The sequence below is a fragment of the Mus caroli genome, unplaced genomic scaffold (genome assembly GCF_978045245.1).
Source record: "Mus caroli unplaced genomic scaffold, Mus_caroli_1 scaffold_14, whole genome shotgun sequence".
In the NCBI taxonomy this organism is placed as follows: domain Eukaryota; kingdom Metazoa; phylum Chordata; class Mammalia; order Rodentia; family Muridae; genus Mus; species Mus caroli.
Genome location: NW_028227269.1, coordinates 77,220,849 through 77,240,512, shown reverse-complemented (window position 1 = coordinate 77,240,512; position 19,664 = coordinate 77,220,849). Strand labels below are relative to the sequence as shown.

The window sequence follows — 19,664 nt, the reverse complement described above, 5'->3', positions numbered from 1 at the left end:
AACAATTGGAGCAGGGACTATCTCTGACTCAGACTCTGTTGCCTGCCTTTGCATCCCTTTCCTCTAGCTGGGCTGCCTTGAATGGCCTCAGTGGAAGATGATGAACTTATTCCTGATACAACTTGATGTACCAGGGAGGGTTGGCACAAGGGGTAGGGGGAATGGGACAAGGCAGGTGGTAGGATGGCACTGAGAGGAGGAGCGGAGGCTGCAATCAGGGTGTAAAGTGAATAAAGGGAAAAATATTCCCTTGTACCACTTTGCAGTCATTGCCCTCCTAACCAACTGTGCCACAGATAGCCACTGACCTATCTCATAAACGAGTTGTTTTCTAAATCTCTTAAATCTCTTTAGGTATTCTTTGACTATTTGGCTTCTTTCAACATGTTTCTATGATTGCAGTGTTGAAGTATTTATTAGTAGTTTGTTTCTTTTGGTTACTAAGTGCTATTGCTCTAAGAACATACCACAATTTGTTTAACTACTCATCTGTTGATGGGTAATTGGGTTGTGTCCAAGTTTTTTCTGCTACAAACAAACCACTATAATCATTTGTGTGTGAGCCTTGTTTTGAACTTACATCTTGTTGTGAATGTGCTTTTCATTTTTCTTTGGTCATCTGATAAGAATGTCTTAGGTTTGTAAGAGTTTTCTGACCCATTTCTAAGGTCCTGTACAGTTGCCTTTTGAAGGACCCTTACTAATAATAACACGTCATGTCTTTCTTAGTCACAGATAATCTATAGCAAAGAAATAGTTTATAAAGGAGAAGTCATTTCCAAATTGCAAAATGTTTATTTGTACTTCAGATTTTAATACATCACCAGTCCTAAGTAGTCTCTTGCTGATGTCATGGGAGTCTTTTTCTTGATGTGGAGGTAGGAAAGAAATTCTTTCCATCTTTAGAGCAGCAGGTGAAGGAAGACAACCCCCCTGGGCAGTGAGCCAAGAGAGTGGGTAAAGGATTGTTCTCTAGAGGAGTACTGCTAAACAGAAATATGCATGAGTTTGTGAGTTACAGTTTAGCTTGGCTATAAGCTCTCGTGTTCAAATCCCGTTTCCACCATTTTCTAGAGATTCATATACCTTGTGCAAATATCTTCCAAGCTTCAGTTCACCATCTGCAATGAAGGGAGACAACGGTACTCTATGGATTGCTGTGCAGATTAACTGAGATAGTATATGAAAAGCATGCTGTAGAATGACCAGCTGGTTTTAAAACAATTTAGTAGTAGCTTTATTTTTAATGTGTAGTAGTGTTTTGTCTGAACACATGTATTTATGTGTTCTGCACACATGCCTGGTTGCTCATGGAGGCCAGAAGAGGGTTTCAGATCCTTTGGTACTGAAGTTACATATGGTTGTTAGTTACTGTGTGGTACTGGGAACTGAACTCAGGTCCTCTGCACGAACAGCAAGTGCTCTGAACTAGAGAGCCATCTCTCTAGTCCTTAGGTGGTAACTTTAACAACTCTTCAGCAAGGATTGTCTGTAGTTTCCTGGTTTTCCTTTTTGGCTTTGTGTATTAATGTCAGGGTCTTACAGATGCCAGGACAGGCAGGTGCTCCTTCAGTGACCCACATGCCCAGACCTATAGTTTCCTTTAAATGAATTTCTTACAAATCTGTTTGCAAATGCCACTCAGTAAATTGTCACTTAGAATCATGTGTTGCCAAATTATGGACTCAATAAATACTCCTTTAGCACCAAGTATTCAGCTAGGACACAAATATCTAAAGAACTCAGTCCTCACCACCAGGGACCCCAAAACAAACAATGCAGGAGACAGAGTGGGGCTGGTATTACAGGAAAGACAGAGAAGAGCAATTTGTCCTAACAAGCCCAGATCAAAGATACCTTATAAACTGAGTTTGTAAATTGAAATCCTTTTAATTTTCATAGCTCTGTAGCTTCTTATAAAATACATATCCACAAACAAGGAAAAAAACACATCTAAAATAGAATTTTAGAAATTAGATTGGCATGGGTTTGCATGGAGTGATTAGCCTTTATTTCTGCCACACAAAAGCTTTGCTGTTTTCCTCTTGCAGAGATTGCCTTTTTCTGAGTTGGGTTTTGTTTTTAGTTTAGTAGTTTGTACTGATCTGACAAAAAACACAAAAGTCACATTATTTCAAAGGTCTGAAATACAAAATATATTCTTACATACAAAGTAGCCTAAAAGGTTTTACTTTGAAGTATAACACTACAAATTAATACAAATAAGCAATTAAAAAGTAAAATTAGAAGTGGGAAGACACCTTAGCTGTTATGAGCTTGCTGCTCTTGCACAGGACCTGGGTTCAGTTCCCGGCACTCCCATAGCAGTTCATAACGATACTATACAGTAAATAGTACTACCTACTGTACTATAGTCCAGGTCCAGGTAATTTGATGTCTTCATCCAACCTTCAAAGGCATGTACATAGTACCCATACAAGCAGGCAAAACACTCGTACACAAAAAAAGTATAAGTAAGTCTAAAAAATATTAAAAGAAAAAAATAAAAGAAAAATCTTGGTATGTAGATCAGTAATACAGCGCTAATGCGTAAGGTCCTGCATTCATCCTCAAATGCTACTGAAAACAAAAGAAATGCTAAAAATAAAATAAGAAAACTATAATGAAGCTTTTCTTTATAACTAAAGATCTATGCACAGGCAATATGGCTTAGGTAAGGTGCTTGCTGGCAAGCCTGACAACCTGTGTTCAGTCCCTGGGACCAGATAGTATAAAGAGAGATATAACTCCCATGTAGTAGCAATAGTATGTAAATCTCTTCCAGTGCCTCACCAGAAGCCCCCTGTGCTCTGCCTCCTGCTGGAATTGCCATCTGGCCTACGGTAAGAGTCTAGAGAGGAGTCCACAGCAAACCTCTCCACATTATCTGCAATTGCACCTCTTTTGTTACTACAGAAAACATAATGAGATTTATGTTAAGAGTCGATGTTTTAGTTTTCTGAGGGTGCCTCATCTTCCATTTAAATCTACAGAGACCTATGTTGAAAACTCACCTTTAGGCCATCCAACAGGGTTTTCCAATGTGACCTTTTCTGTTTTACTAGACTTGTGTGCATTCCCCCTGAGAAAGGGGGAGACAGATGAGGTACAAGGTTGGGAAATTAGAAGAGGATTTGGAATGAGGAGAGCCAAAGCGGAAGAGGAGCTCGAGTACAGGCAAATGGAAGAGATATCATTGGAGAAAAAGTGGGAGAGAAGGACAGCCCACGGCAAGAGAGAAAGGGGCACAAAAGGAGAAAACTTAATCTGGGTCTCAAATTCAAACGATGTTCTAAACACCTCACCAGGTTATCTACATTCATTACAGCGGAGCTCACTGCTGGTTCACAAACCTGGTCCCTTCTAGGGGCTTCCTTCTTTTCTTTTAAGTTTGGGTTAAACAATCAGGGAGTGATGTGGCTGCTTAGAACTTGATTTGTAGTATTGAACAGGAAGATAAAAGAAACTGGTGGGGTGGGAAGGAAACAGTATTTCATGTATGATTTTTTCCTCTCGTTTCTTGAACCATTGTCTTTGGTCTCACTCTTTGACATGTGGGAAGAATACTATGGCATCATAGGAAAGCCTATGCCCTGGGCTCACTACAAAGAAATCAGAAAGGTTGAGGAGAAGAATGAAGCCTTGAAAGGTGAGAAATTAAAAATCAAGGAAGGAGAGAGGTGACTTGGGTCCAGAGGCACAGGTCTAGCTTGGTATCTGCCATGTCATTACATGGCCTTGTTTATAGGAACAGTGTATTTGAAGTGCCACTTTCCACAAAACATTGCATAGAAACCCCTTCAGCTGCAGAGGTGTGTGGGAGGCAAACCACATAATTTTGTCCTTAACTACCATTGCCTAGGAGGCTGGGAGCTTCCCACAGAGATTGATCTTCCCCCAGCTTTGGGCAGCATTACTATTCTGGCTTTACCTAGAAATTAGAATTACAGAGGCGTTTTTAGTCTTTGTTTAGACTGAATTTAATAGAATGAGGGTTTAGGATGGGGTAGCCTTTGCCCTCTTCAGGTAAAGAGAATTACCATGAGTGCGTGAGAGGGAAAAATCTGATTCAAAGGAGGGTGAAGACGGGGAAAGAAATGCTAATCAGGGGGAAAACTGAGAAACTATACAAGCCTAAGAAAAATGGGAAGACACGGGAGAAGAAAGAAGAAACAGGGAAACATGAAAGAGAACAAACAGGGAAAATGGTTAATGCCTTGTGGCAACCTGCATGCCACATCCTACACCGTGTCATACCTGCGGTTCAGCAAGCTCCACGTGCACCTTCGCTACTCCTTTGCTGTATCTGTGGTTAGTCCCTGATGCCCAGGACACCCACTTCAAACTGCCTGCTAGCCTTCCAGAAATGGGCCATCAGCAGCACAGAATATCAGCTTTTAGAATTAATCACTGTCAAAATGCCTTCCTTCTAACACCCTAGCCACATACAGAGGAAGTGAAATGACATGTTCATGTAATGGAGAAAGTTGGGTTAGAACTAAAGCCTGAGGCCTCTGACCTAACATCAGTGTTCATTTGCCTTTTTCAACATTGCCATATCTTCTCTGGCTCCCTTTCCCAGATGGCTTCACCGATTTATATATCCCAGTCATGCTGTTTCCCAAATCGTCTTCCTTTGTCTTGTTTCTACAAGTAGACTTACAATAATTATGCATGTGTGTGCATGCATGTGTGGTGGGTGCACATGTATGTATGTAAGTGTGTGTGTGTGTACAGGTACACATGTGGATGCCAGAGAACAATCTTAGGTGTCTCCTCAGAACATGTCTACTTTGATTTCTGAGACATGGACTCTCATGGCCTGAGGCCTGCAGATTCATCTAGGCTGTTCCGTGGCTACCAACGCTCCGAGATTACTAGTATATGTTACTACACTCAGCTTTCTCTATGAGTGCTGGGGATTGACTTGATAGGCTCATGCTTCAGCACTGTAGTGCCTGACCTCCTCTCCAGTCCCTGTCAATAAGTCATCATCATCTTTGTCATCTTCGCCATCACCCTACCATCATTGTTAGTATATATCAACTGTGTAAAATATGTGAGGAACTCTTTCTGACCATAGGTATACATCCCTCTGAAGCTACCCTGCTGACTGCTTCTTACCTCCACCTCGACTGTTAGAAAAGCTTCCTACCTGCTCTTTCTGTGTCTGGCATCCTCCAGCTTCTCTTACAGATTTAGTCAGTAGAGAAGCCATTTTAAAACCTGACATTAAGTTACCACTTCTTTTTCCTCCAGTGGATTTTCTTAGGCTAATTCACAGACTTATGGCAAGTAGCTTGCTTCATATTTTTGTCTAATCTCTCCCGAGTCTGCCAAAGTGCTTCATATAAAATATATGTTTATGCAGCTTAAAAACCTTGAAGTTGTACCAGAAGACAGGTGGAACTATTAGTTGCAGATAAGATAAAGACAACCATATTGGTACCCTGCATAAACTGGACATCCACAGCTAACTAAATGAATCGTAGTTCTATCTCTGTGTTGTGACAAGTCATTAGCAATCAGGCTGCCGTTGGATGGATCCTTGCCTTTGGCAAACATGGAGGGCATTTGTTTGGGTTACTGGTACTGGGTAACTCTGGAGCATCTAAGCCTTTAGTGCCATGACGTCTTTATAAATATTTTTTGTGGTAGAAGTTGATGGGTGAAAATCCTACAAACTAAAAAGGAGGTCTTGAATTTTCTTTTAAAAAGATTTTCTGGGGGCTGGTGAGATGACTCAGTGGGTTAGAGCACCCGACTGGTCTTCCGAAAGTCCAGAGTTCAAGTCCCAGCAACCACATGGTGGCTCACAACCATCCGTAACGAGATCTGGCGCCCTCTTCTGGAGTGTCTGAAGACAGCTACAGTGTACTTACATATAATAAATAAATAAATCTTTAAAAAAATCGCTTTAAAAAAAAAGATTTTCTTTTTAATCATGTGTATATATGTCTGTGTGTGTGTGTGTGTGTGTATGAGAGTATGGTCATGTGTGTGTGGTTGTGCATGGAGGACAGAGGTGTCAGATACCCTATAGCCTGAGTCACAGGCAGTTGTGAGCAGCCTAACTTGGAGCTAGGAATCAATTGGGATCCCCTAAGACACATCTCAACTACTGAGACATCTCTCCAGCCCCCACCTGGCATTTTCTTTATTGAAGCACTTTTTTATATGGTGGTCTCAGGTTCATCTCTGTTGATCAGAATGCAGATCTCACATGTGGTGAAGGTCAGCAGGTAATTTGGATACTGATTCCCAATGAGCAGATATAAAGATAAATCGAATTTGTGTAAAACTCTAGTAGTATTGGGCTGGAGAGGTGGCTAGGTGGTTAAGAATACTTGCTATTTCAGCTCCCAGCACTCACTCAATGGCTTACAACTGTTTGTATCTCCAGTTCCAGGGCATCTGATGCCCTCTTCTGACCTTGCCCAGTGCATCATGTACACACATGGTGCACTTACATACATGCATACAAAACACTCATACACATAAAAAAACAAATTGTAAAAAAAAGTGTTATGTTTACCATATAATCTTCTTTTCTCTTTCCTATTTTGGGGGATGGGTGGGTGGGTTTTTGTTTTTTTGTTTTGGTGGAATTGACTTTTAAATATGACTATAAGTGTCTTCAAATACTCTTGTTTTTCTTGGGCATTTTTTTTGTACTTTTTTTCCTCTTCACTTAAACCAAGTTAAATATTCCTCTGTGTTCTTTCCATAGTATTCTTTTATAAGTGGCATGTAGCCGAAGCTTATTCCAGCTCACAGGTTAGAGAGTAGCTAGGAGTGAGTGAGCAGTCAGCAAAAGGCAAGGTTTCTAATGGCCTGTATGACAATCTGCTCCGTTACGTGTTTGTTGTTAAGGCATGAGAATACATAAATAAGAAATCCCCATACCCAAACATTAACTAAGTCACCCCACAGTGAGTGTTAGGCTAAAGATGTAAGTAGGAAGGGCAGAGGAACTACATGACTTTGATTTACCAAAAATATTCCCCATACAAATGTTCAAGGATAGCAGGTCCTGTTGCTGCTGTGGTGGGATCCACTTTTAGAGCTCATCTTGGAGTGGTTCATGCCTAATAGATTAGACTCAGAGTTCTGGGAAGTCAAACGTGACCGGTACTCTTGAAAGGGTCTGAAGATGGTCTTGGAAGAGTCTCTCCAGGGTGGCGTGTTTAGAATTTTGGGAAGGCAACAGAAGGCCTAGCTGGAACCCTTTGTTCCTAACCATCTATAGTTAGAACTCTGAGTAACTCTTGTCTACTGAAGAGCACAAAAAAATGTGTCTTGGAATTTATTCCTTACCTGAAATGTCTGAATCAGTTCTTGTACTCCTGTAAAAATAAACAGCAGAGTTCCAAGAGTTGCCACCTTTACTACAGATATTTAGAAAAAAATAGCTGGGTCTGAGATAACCAGTCATTTTCCAAACGCTCTGTGAGTGGGAATGGATTGTGCTTAGCAGGCCTAGACTGGATTGATTGTACAGAGTAAGGTTGCTTATTTACGGGTTATTCAGCTTGGGAAAGCCACAAATCAAATTGTATGCAATGGCATAACATCTTCTGCATTCCTCACAGTCACAGGCTGCTGGCATCTCCACTCATGGCTGCTCAGCCCTCCCCTCTTGCTGGAGTGCAAGAGACTCTGGTGAAGAGGGACCTTTAGATTTCCCTGCCCAGGTAATCCTACAGAGGCGGCTAGGATTCATTCAAGGGGCCAGGAAGATACAGTCATTTCAGGGTCTACAGTGGATCTTTCAGGAACTTAAAGTAGTAATTCTTTGGAATTTTCTAACAATGGATTCTCATAGCTGTGCCAATAGGTCTCAGGATTTAAACTGAAGGTTGAGATTAATGGTAAAAATTATTGAGAGACCAGGCAACACAAAGAAAATGTGTCCAACAAAACAGGCGCAAATTAAAACAGAGCCTGATATCCTGGTCAGACCAAAGGTTCAGAGCAGAACTGTTCTGTCTGTGAAGGAGTATAACTGAAGTAAATTCTTCATTACTCTGAGAGCCCCCCATGACAGTGGAGAAAAGCTCGATTCCTTCATCTTTATCCCATATAGATTTAAGTGCTTATTTTGCATTTTAAATGGTAGTACCTAGAGAAGCACATATTCAGCAGGGTCATGTTTGGCTTTTTAACATTTTTGCATTCTAAACAAACAATTATAAAGTGTCCCTGAAATTAATAGTCTTAGGAAAGAAAAATAACATATAGGATGTATTCATCTACCCCCAGGAATAAAGCTTAGGTATGTTCCATTCTGTTCTTAAAATATTATATCTTTCTTTTTTAACTAGCATTCTCAAATTAGAAACTAGCTACTAATTATGTTCCCAGTGTAAACAGGAAGCTAAAAGGAGCCCATGGTTTACTAAGCCAACTATTTCCCATACAAATACGTCCCATGGGACAGACCTCAAGAGGCTTACTTAGAATAAAAATTTAGTTTTTTCTTTTTTCATTTATTTCTTCCTTGTAGTTAGGAGATTAGTGGCATAGAAAGCTAACAGGGAAAGCCTTAAAGAATTTAAGATTTGCTAAATTACAATATTTTTGTATTTTAAAATTCCATTATTTTTCTGCTTATGTAGTGTCACACATCATTTCAAATGATCATATAGTGAATCTGACAAAACCTAGACTCTACAGAGAACTTTTCGACCTGTTAGCTTTGTAATTTTTATTATTAAAAACAACAACAACAACAACAACAAAAACAAAACAAACCCCTAGCCAGGCCATGGTGGTGGGTGCCTTTAATTCTGCTCAGCATTGAGAGGCAGGGTTAGGCAGGTGTCTGAGTTTGAGGCCTGGTTTATATAGTAAGTTACAGGACAACTAGGGATGCATAGTGAAACCCTGTCTCAAAAACAAAACAAAAAAGAGAGAATGAGAGAGAGAGAGAGAGAGAGAGAGAGAGAGAGAGAGAGAGAGAGAGAGAGAGAGAGAGAGATTGTGCAGTGAGTGTTCTTGCTCAGCTCCCTTGGGATAGGTGATATGGCTCCCGGGTTACGAGCATTGGGCTGCTTTTTTGGAGAACCTTGGGAGACTCACAGCCATTTGTAACTTCAGGTCCAGGGAATACAAAGCTCTCTTTACTCCATCAAGGGCCCAGCTGTTCCCATTTTCCTCTCATACTCTTAGCCTTCAAGTGCAGGATCCAAGCCAGGTGGGAGGCAGAGGCAGTCAGATCTCAGAGTTTAAGGCCATCCTGATCTACAAAGTGAATTTCAGGACAGCCAGGGCTACACAGAGAAACCCTGTCTCAAAAAACAACCAACCAACCAAGCCCAACCAACCAACAGAAAACAAACAAAAGCAACCAACCAACCAACAACAACAAACTAAGTGTGCTGGTGAGATGGTCTGGAGGGTACAGGGTACTTGCTGTTAACCTGAAAAACTGAGTTTGATCCCCAGACCCCACATGGTAGGAGGAGAAAACCAATTCCCACAAGTTGTCCTCTGACCTGCACACATGCATCCTGATACATTCATCCCCCCAACCCCACCTCCACTAAATGAATGGATAAAAGAATGAATGAATGAATGAATGCATGAATAAATAAATAAATAAAATGTAAAAATCATTTATAAACAAAACAAAAATAATGATGGGTGTGGTGGTTTGGGCTTTAATCCAGAACTTGAGAGGCACACAGAGGTCAATCTCTGTAGACTTCAGAGCTACCAGGTCTACATAGCAAGTTCTAAACTAGTCAGAGACCCTGTCTTAAAACAAAACAAACCAACCGACAAACAAAAAAAATTTACAAGAACAAAACAATGTACAACACTTGCCTAGCATATACAAAGCCTTATGTTTAATCCCCAGAATTGGGAAAAAAAAAAAAAGCATTTGTGGGAAGGAGAGATGATGGCTCAGAGGTTAAGACCTCTGTCTGCTCTTCTAGAGGTCCTGAGTTCGATTCCCAGCAACCACATGGTGGCTCACAACCATCCGTAATGAGATCTGATGCTCTCTTCTGGCTTACAGACATACATGCAGGCAGAATGCTGTATACAAAATAAATAAATAGGTAGATAAATAAATAAATCTTTTTTTTTTAAACCTGAAATTAAAAGCTAATATAGGGAACTAGAGAGATGGCTCAAGAATTAAGATCCCATACCACTCTTCCTAAGGACCTGAGTTTGGTTCACAGCAGTCCAGCTCCAAGGAATCAAGTACCTTCTGCTGGCTTCATGGGCAGCTGCACTCACAGGCAATAACCTTACACAGACTCACATGCATACACAAAGCTAGAAGTATCTTTTAAAAAAGAGTTAATCTAATGCTGAGGGAATTTTTAGAGCAATGAAATGATTTTGTGAACATGTAACAAAAGGTACATGCTACCTACATACATTCATCAAACCCCATAGATTTTTTATACTATGAAGTATGACCCTTTATGTTATAAACTGTAAAGTACAGCTATTTCATAACAACACATCAATATCGGTGCACTGATTACAGCACTGACGTTAGTGAGGAAGCTGGAGTGGGGAAGGGCAGCGGCTGTGGCTGCCCACTTATTCCATACATTGAAAGCTACACTGAAAGTAAAGCTTGTCCTCATTTTTCTGGGCATGCAATGGTTTTCATTGTGAAAGAAGATGCTGATTTAAACAGTTAGCCTCATGAGTTTAGGTTCTAATTCATGGTGTGATTGTGGAATGTTATTACTGTGTTGTGAGAATGAGATAAACTAGAAGGTGGTTTCAGAGTATCCTCACCTGGCCAACTCACATAGACAAAGTTTCTAAGTGGGATGGATTCATTTACGTCCTTACAGGAGACAGCTGAGGATTTTCTGTTGAGCCCACACTGCTGAGCAGTGGTGAGCACTCTGTTCCTCCCTGGTGGGCACCTGCTTTTTTACCTTCCTTTTCTGTTTCTGACCAGTGCTTTCTGTGTCTCTCTTCTTTATTATCCATTCTCCTGTTTGTTTGTTCTGTTTTGTTGTAAACTTTCTTCCTGTATCCTTTAGCTCACCAGAGCTACTAGTAGCAGTTCTGGTCATTATTTAATTCCACTGAGATAATGCAGATTACCACCAATAACAGATCAGACAAACTGGGCAATAGTGGTTCACACCCGTAATCCCAGTGATTTAGGAGGCAGAGGCTATAGGATTGAGAATATGAGCAAGGTTGGGCCATATAATAAGTCCCAGGCCAACCTGAGCTGTGTATTGAGACTTTGTGCTAAAAATACAAAATTTTAAAAGGTTAGGGACATAGCTTAGGCAGAGTGCTTGCCCAGCATGGAGACCTGACCTAGAGTCAGCCCCACTATACATGAGGTGGTGGGACGCAATGCCATCAGTCATCTGGGGGACATTTATTTGTTTTAATTGTTTCTCCATCTCTAATAGGGCAGTAGAATTTCCTGTGAATGGTAATAGCATTTCTCACAGTGAGTCATAAGAATGTATACCTAGCTCCCAGTCTAGGAGAATTCCTACAAGGAAACTCATGTGTTTGAGTTGACAGTTTTTCCTTTGACTGTAAAATACACATACATTCTCTACCCACACACTAAACAAATGTACAAACAAGTGTAATTGAAAAAATTAAACACTCAAATATTTAGTGCTAAGAGAATTATACCTAAAGTCTTCAAGATGGGAAGCGTCCCCCAGTGGTAAAGTGTGCTGTTAACATGTGTGGGTCTCTTGCTTCAATCGTCAGTGCTCTTTCCCCACAAATCATCAGCACAAAGTCTAACATTTATCAAATAGATTCAGATTGATCTGAGTTCAAAAGAATGGGGAAGCAAAAAGAAATGTTAGTCAAAGATTTATTCTGTATCAACAAAATAAGATGGGAAAGAATTATTTTTAAAACCAAAATAAACTAGAAGAAAAGAAAATTATATCATTTCCTCAGTTCCACAGGAAAGTTCATTTGTTTTTTTCATTGAGGCAACAAAAAATAATTTTCAATGGCAGAGTGTGATTCATTTGCCCGATAATATTTACCAGTCACCTTGTGTACATTAAGAACAAGGGAATAAACAGTAAAAAAAAAAAAAAAAAAAAAATCAAGTCCCTGTCCTTTGACGTGCTTTATTCCAGTGGAAGAGGCAGGTCATAAACAAAATATATTATGCCAGCCAGGATGTGCTGAGGTTAAACCTGAGATGATGGGGAGGGATGGAGGGAGACAAAGTAGTGATCTGAGGAAGGGAAAAAGGAACAGTGTGTGTGTGTGTGTGTGTGTGTGTGTGTGAGTGTGTGTGTGTGTGAGTGTGTGTGTGAGTGTGTGTGTGTGTGAGTGTGTGTGTGTGAGTGTGTGTATGTGTGTGAGTGTGTGTGTGTGTGTGTATGTGTGTGTGTGTGTGTGTATGTGTGTGTGTGTATGTGTGTGTGTGTGTGTGAGTGAGAGTGTGTGTGTGTGTGAGTGTGTGTGAGTGTGTGTGAGTGTGTGTGTGTGTGTGTGTGAGTGTGTGTGTGTGAGTGTGGGGGGAGGCATTTGAACAGACAAAGTGTAAAACTCTGAGAAAATAGAATTCCAAGCTGCCTAATATTTACAAATATCTGCCAAATAAACAATTTTATTTATGGACACATGTATAATATATGTATATATATATATCTATAAACATAATGGGAAAAGAAAATAGACTATCTTTCTAAATAATTGATGGAAATTCATAAAATTTCCAATTAAGTTGTTTCAAGACAGAAACAGTAAATTGACTTCAGGAAATAGACATACGCTTGGAAATTGTGCTTTGGGTCCGCAAGATGACTCAGCCTGTTAAGGCACTTGCCACCAGCCCTTGGGACCTACAAGATGAAAAGCTAGAACTTATTTTTATGAGTGTACTCTGACTTCTGTACACGTACATACAAGCACAGGATGAACAAATTAATGTGAAAACAATTAGGCAAAACAACAACAACAACAACAAAACAGAAGTTAAGCAGTTTCCAGTTGCTTCTCACTGGATGTCTGTCATATTCATGATGTCCTTCTATGTGGTGGCAAGCTTTACTGCCAACAGTTAATCAACCAACTGGCCATCCACACAACAAATAACTACCCCTTGACTTGTAAAAACACATAGAAAAGAAAGGACACAAAGAAGAAGGTAATTCAGTGGAAGGCAGTGTTTTGTAGTTAAAGCCCACAGGTGATCCACATGACCCCTGAAGAAGGGCTAACCAGGAAGTTGGATGCTTTAGTGACATAGCAGACACTCACTAGGAGAAGCGCATATGCAGAGCTGAGGACTTACAAGCCAGAAGAGGAACATTCCAAAGACATATATACAATGAGGATTTATTTCTACAGCAGGGTGTGAGAAAGCCAAAGTTTGAACATAGCTCATAATTAAAGAAATTGATATTTGCTGTAGCTATTGATATTTATTTTTTTAAAGATTTGTTTCATTTATTTTTAAATTATGCATATGTGGAGGAGGGGTCACGTACATGTAAATTCAGGTACCTTCGCAATGCAGAAGAGAACATTCCACAAGGTGTCACTATATAGCCCTGGCTAGCCTGTTTAGACCAGGCTGCTACAAACTCACAAAGATGTGCCTGCCTTCATTTCCCATGCGCAGGGATGAAAGATGTGTATCCATGTGCCTGGCAATTAAAAATTTTATTATGCTTTTTAATATTTCTTTGTTCTAGTATAGTTGGTAGAACTTATAGAGTATATAGAAAATATTAATGGAAACATTCTTAATTTGTTTTAAATTTTAAATTAAGCTTTATTATTATTATTGTGTGAGTGTACATATATGACGTATGTATGAGTGTGGGCATGCCTGTGCCACAGTGTATGTATGGAGGTCAGAAATAACTTTCTGGAGTCAGGTCTCCCCTTGCCCCATCGATCTGGGAATCTAACTCATGCTATCAGGCTTGTAGAACAAGCACTTTTATTTGGTGAGACATCTCTCTAGAATTGCTTTACTTTGTTTTTTTTTTTTAAAGATTTATTTATTTTATATATGTGAGTACATTGTCACTGTCTTCAGACACACAAGAAGAGAGCATTAGATCCCATTACAGTCGGTTGTGATCCACCATGTGGTTGCTGGGAATTGAACTCAGGACCTCTGGAAGATTAGTCAGTGCTCTTCACTGCTGAGCCATCTCTCCAGCTAGAATCTCTTAAAAAAAATACTGTAGGTGTAGTGGACAAAATTACAGTGTGGACAAAATGCCATGACTATTCTGTTTTTCTCCCTCTTTAGTATTATACTGAGCTTGCTACATTTTGCCTACAGAAACTCTAAGACATTAGAAATCTAAGACTTTTATTGTCACAAGTAGGATTAACTCAGAATAATCTTTATTGTGCTGTTTTTGTCTGGGTTAGCAAAAGCAAACTGAAGTTTTGAGAAATAAGATACATTTTTATAATTTATGAGAAAATGACATAAAATATAAATCAGAGTTATAATTAATACTGTCCAGAAAAAATTTTGAAAGTGCTCTTTTTCTTTAATGAGAACTCCTGTTTCTTCAAGTTTTCAATTTATGACTGCTTTAGTTTTTCACTTTGCATTTTTATTAAAAGTCATGTACTTAATTTATTATCTCTAAGGTTTTCTCTAAAAAAGATGTATTTCATAATTTTGATTATGCAAGACAGGTTTTTTTCTATGTAGTTCTGGGTGTCCTGGAACTAGCTTTATAGACTAGGCTGGCATCGATCTCAGAGATCCTCCTGCCTCTGCCTCCCAAGTGCTGGGATTAAAGGTGTGCACCACCATGCTTTTACTTCTATTTATTTTAACTTCATGTGTATGTGTCAATGCCTGCACAAATGTATGTACACCTTGTGCATGGTTGGTACCACCAGATGCCAGGATGTTGACTCTCTGGTAGGGGTCTATAGGTAGTTATGGGCTGCCCCATGTGGGTGCTAGAACCTAAATCAGGTCCTCTTTAAAGCCCCAAGTGCTCTTTAGTGCTGAGATATCTCTCCAGCTCCTAATCTCCCCAGGCTTTAAAGGAAAACATTTATAGACTCTCTCAATAACATTTACTATTCTACCTATTATTAAATAGTTGATATGACACTTTTAAGTTTTCAGTTTTACTTTTTTCAGTAAGTAGCCATTACAGTGGTTTACTATTTTGTTCATTTTGGAATAAAAACAAATTTTTTTTAGCACTTCAAGTCATTTAACAAATTCTAGTTAATTTCATTCCAAGTTAATTTTCTTATCCTGTGTTTGTACTACATGCTTAGCATCAAATCCAGGGCCTGTGTGTTCTAGGCATGTAGTCTGTCATTGAGCTACCCCCCCAATTCCTCTTTTAATATATTTATTTAAAAGACAGACAGAATTGTACCAGCACCATTTTATTTTTAACTAACATAACTTAATTGTTTAAGGTGGGGTTCAACTATGCTCCTCGGATTGATCTGGAACTCCTGGGCTGAAGCGATTGTCCTGCATTAGACTCCAGAGTAGCTGAGACTCCAGGCGTGTGCTACATAGGCTAATGTAAGCATTTTGATCTGGGTTCTCTTTAAGTCTTACCCTAGAATTAGTGTATCAACTTGCACCTCTATCACTACAACATTCACTCCCATTCAGTCTGCCATCAGCTTTGCAACAGAGGCATTAAAATAAAGGAAATAGGTTGTTTTCTCATATTACTGCAAGTACAGAGATATGTAAAGGGTAAATAGAGTCTCTGTGGACATGGCCATAAACGCACACACAACCTTTCTAGACGTCAACACTCCAGCTCCCAAATGTGAGCCCCGAGCGTCTGTTAATTCTCTAAACCCCATGCTCTTAGCATTAATCCAATGGCAGCAATTCCAGATGAGCAGCACAAGAAACTGGTGTGGAAATAAAAATTAGCCAAGGCTGACCCCAAAATGGATGGCTAAGAGGTGCCTATGTCATTGTTCTGTCACATTGTCAGAATCTTTAGAGACAAATGCATGAGTTGCCAGGAAGCAGGCATACGTCTTTTGCTGCACACACTAGAATGCACAGTGTTTCCCATGCTACTGACCTGGATTCCGTGGCCTTTAGATGTATGTTTTGAAGACGAATCATATTTTCTTCGGAAGCTTCATCACATATTTCTTTGTATATGTCTTCCTTGCTTTTTACAGGAGTCAGAGTAGTCTGAAAACACCCTTCATCTTGCAAAGTCAGGGCTATGTTTGACATGGTGACATGATTTGGGGAATCTCGGTAGTCACTCTTAGTTTTTGTATCTCGTAGACTCCTATGTTTCAGGGTATATTCCTTGGGAAAGAACAAGTAATGGGAAATCAGAAGACAGAAGGACGGCATGTAGAAACAGTGTTTATGGAGCAGTTTCTAGTCCTTTCTTTCATACTTACTTGAGTGCTCACTTGTCCGGGGACGGGGAGTAAGGCACAGTGTTGCCTGACTATGGAGAAGAGCCTTGTCTGGTGTGAAGTCTGGTGGCATAGGAACAAAGGCCTGCACCACTGCAGCCTAATCCACGATATTCAGGTCAGAGTGATGAACCCCAGGGCCACCTCACACAAGATGAGTAGGGTCCTATTACAACACGTGTCTTTGAATTACAGGTTGAGGAAGGTTTTCTAGAAATAGCTTGCCATGGAGTCTTTAGTCAGGTCGCTTGTAGGGACATCTGATAGGTAGTGGGGGCTCGGGCTCCATAACAACAACAGCAACAACAACAACAACAACAACAACAACACTTTTATCTTTCAAGACGCTAAAATGCAGTTCTCCAAAGCCTTTCCTCTGCTTTTAATTGTCTCCCTGCCACACGGCAGCTCTTCAGGTCTCTCTCTGACTGTATCAAAGTGGTCAGACTGCCTCAGTATAGTCAGTCAGAGAACTCATTACCTGTGTCCCTAACATTCTCCATGTCGGCCCTTCTTCCTCCCATGGCAACCACCTGGTCCATCCTGGTACTGTTGGACCTAGGCACACATGCCTGCAGTTCCAGCACAGGGGAAACTGAGGCTGGAGGATGGCAAATTCAAGGTCAGTCTGTCCTAGTATAGCAAGACCATGTCTCAAAACAAAACAAAACACCCCCAAAAGAATATGTAGTAGTCTTGGTCCCTAAAGAGAAAACTTCATTTTTTTTCTTACAATGAAATAATGTGTAAGATGGACAATTTAAGATGCTGTAAGGGAGTCTGGAGAGACAATGGTTCAGAATACCAGTGGCTCTGTCAGAGAACCCAGGTTCGAATCCCGGCTCCCACATGTGGCTTGCAACTGTAATTTTGGTCCCTGGAGATCCAGTGTTATCTTCTGGTCTCAGCAGGCACTGCGCACATGTGGTATCTAAACACTATGTAAGGAAAACATCTACACACATGAAAAGATCCTCCCAGGGAGGACTAACGTGGGAGTTAGGAAATGCTTCCTCGCATGGCAGCACTGCTCCTTGGCTCCTCGGGCACACTTAGTTTCCAGCCTCCTTCAGACTGTTTTGTAAAGATGTGGTTTGTGCTCACGCTGAAGCCATTGCAACATTTCTAGTCTAGCTTTCACCATTTGTGTGTTTGCTGCAGCACTGAGAACTGGCTCAGGCTATTTGGCTGCTGTACCAGTGCTGCACCACCCAGCCCTTTTTCTACTTTCATTCTTGAGATGAGATCTCACTAAGTTCTCAGGTTGGCCTAGAGTTGGTCTGTGCAGGCCTCAGATTCACAGGCTTCTGCCACTCTCGTCAGTAGCTGAGGTCTTGGGCTTGTGCCACCAGGCCTGGGTAAAATTACCACCAGAATGTCCTTCCTGTCATTATGAACTGTGAAAATTTATTTGGATATTACCTATATAAACTATTTACCTCTAGTATGGGAAACACTTCAGAGGCGTAAATAAGGGTCAAACTACACTTATTCCCTCCATTCAGAGACAAACTGCTACTCACAGATGGTGTTGTTTCTTCTCTATGTATGTGTGGTGTACGTTTGTGCTCAAGTGTATGTCCATGTGTGTGCACCTGCGCTTGTAGAGGCCAGAAGTCCACACAGGAGTCTTCCCTCTCTAACTCTCCACCTTATTTTTTGAGACAGTATTTCTCAATGGAACTTGAGGCTCACTAAATAAGTTAGGTTCGTTAGGCAGTGAGCCTTAATGATCTATCTCTGCCTCCGTGGCACTTGGATTTCAAGTGCGTGCCACCGTGCCCAGCTTTTTATGTGGGTTCTGGAGATCAGCCTCTGGTCGGCATGCTTGTTTAGCAAGCAGTGTATCAATGGAGCTAGCTCCCCAGTCCCTAGTTTTTCTTTTAGTGTATATGTATAAGTGGATTTTATATCTAAGAGATTAATTATTCTTTCCCCCTCTCAATGTATATAATGAACATCTTTTCAGGCTAAGAAATACTTCTGAATGATTTTAACAAGTACATAACACTAATTCATTTAACAAGCTTTTGCTACGGGCTTGACAGATACCATGGGAACCCCTAAACAAGAGCATGGCACTTGCTCTCATAGACCTGAGTTTACTTGGTTATTCTTGGCAAGTATTTAGGCTGTTCTCATGCTTTCATTAATTTGTTGTTATAAGCATGGGATGATTAACGTGTTGTGTGTGTGTGGTGCAGAGGTTGGACCTAAATTAAGCTTTGTGTGCACAAGCATACATTGGATCAGTGAGCTATATTCCCAACCCATGATTCACATATTTGTAGTTAATTCTTCATTCCTGTTAGAGGGTATAAATATGTATTTTTAATTTCATGTGCATTAGTGTTTTGCCTGCATGTATGTCTGTGTGAGGTTTAGGATCTCCTGGAACTGGAGTTACAGACAATTCTGAGATGCTATGTGGTTGCTGGAAATTGGACTTGGCTCCTCTGGAAGAGAAGCCAGTGTTCTTAACGCTGAGCCACCTCTCTAGTCCCAGGCATAAGTATTTTTAAGGTTCTTGCTTCATAATCATTTCAAGAATGTTTGACGAATTCCCACCCATATTGTAGATCTCTCCAAACCCCTACTTTACTATACCTTTATTACAGGAAGGGGGAGAGAGAGAGAAAGGGAGGGGGAGGGGAAAGGGAGGGGAGGGGGAAGGGGAGAGAGAGTGTGCAGGCATCAGATCCCCTGGAGGTAGAGATAGCAGTTGTGAGCTGTGGGCTGGGAACTGAACTCAGGTCTTCTGGGAGAACAGGAAGTGCTCTCTATTGCTGAGTCATCTCTTCAACCCACTAGTTTGATCTGTAAAAAGTTCAGTACCTAATTCAGAGTTTGCTAAGTCCTCCTTTCCTAATGTGTAATTCAAGGTTTGAGAGGGCCCTTCATAGTTCTTTCTCTCTCCTCTCTCTCTCCTTTTTATTTTATTTTATTTTTTTTTACTTTCTGGCATTTTTAAAAGTCAATAACTTTTTTATTTTCTGATTTCTGCCCTCACCTTTTCTTATTGAAGCTTCTGCCCATCTTTATATTTAAGTAATAAAATAACCATTTTGTTATATTAATAGTCGCATTTTAGGGGTGATGACACCACAGCTTGTGTTTGGCGATTTAGCCAGTCATGTATATAATACACAGAAGGATAAGATTCTAACCTAGGCCTTCTTTCTGTCACACAGCTGCTTCTGATACTGGAAGGATAGTCACTATTTCAGGGAATACTTTATGATTTATACTGAGCTTAGGGATTGAGTTAATTGTTA

The 19,664-nt window shown here is 40.4% G+C and overlaps 1 protein-coding gene across 14 annotated transcripts in view; it reads right to left on the bottom strand.

Annotated features, from left to right (window-relative positions):
• Positions 1–805: 805 nt before the first annotated feature.
• Garin2 (golgi associated RAB2 interactor family member 2) overlaps positions 806–19,664 on the bottom strand; it is a 39,797-nt gene continuing 20,938 nt past the window's right edge. For 5 of the 14 annotated variants that reach the window (XM_021179763.3, XM_021179766.3, XM_021179764.3 and 2 more), the window contains 4 exons: positions 16,035–16,273; positions 7,318–7,346; positions 1,087–1,121; positions 806–986 (listed from right to left, as the gene is read on the bottom strand). In XM_021179763.3, coding sequence (XP_021035422.1) covers positions 903–986; positions 1,087–1,121; positions 7,318–7,346; positions 16,035–16,273 — 387 coding nt within the window. In that variant the 3' untranslated portion in view covers positions 806–902. Of the gene's footprint in view, positions 987–1,057; positions 1,122–2,002; positions 2,106–3,984; positions 4,135–7,317; positions 7,347–11,643; positions 11,787–13,546; positions 13,632–16,034; positions 16,274–19,664 lie in introns of those variants that run through there. The other 9 variants (XM_021179768.3, XM_085830147.1, XM_085830145.1 and 6 more) reach the window with 8 other exon arrangements.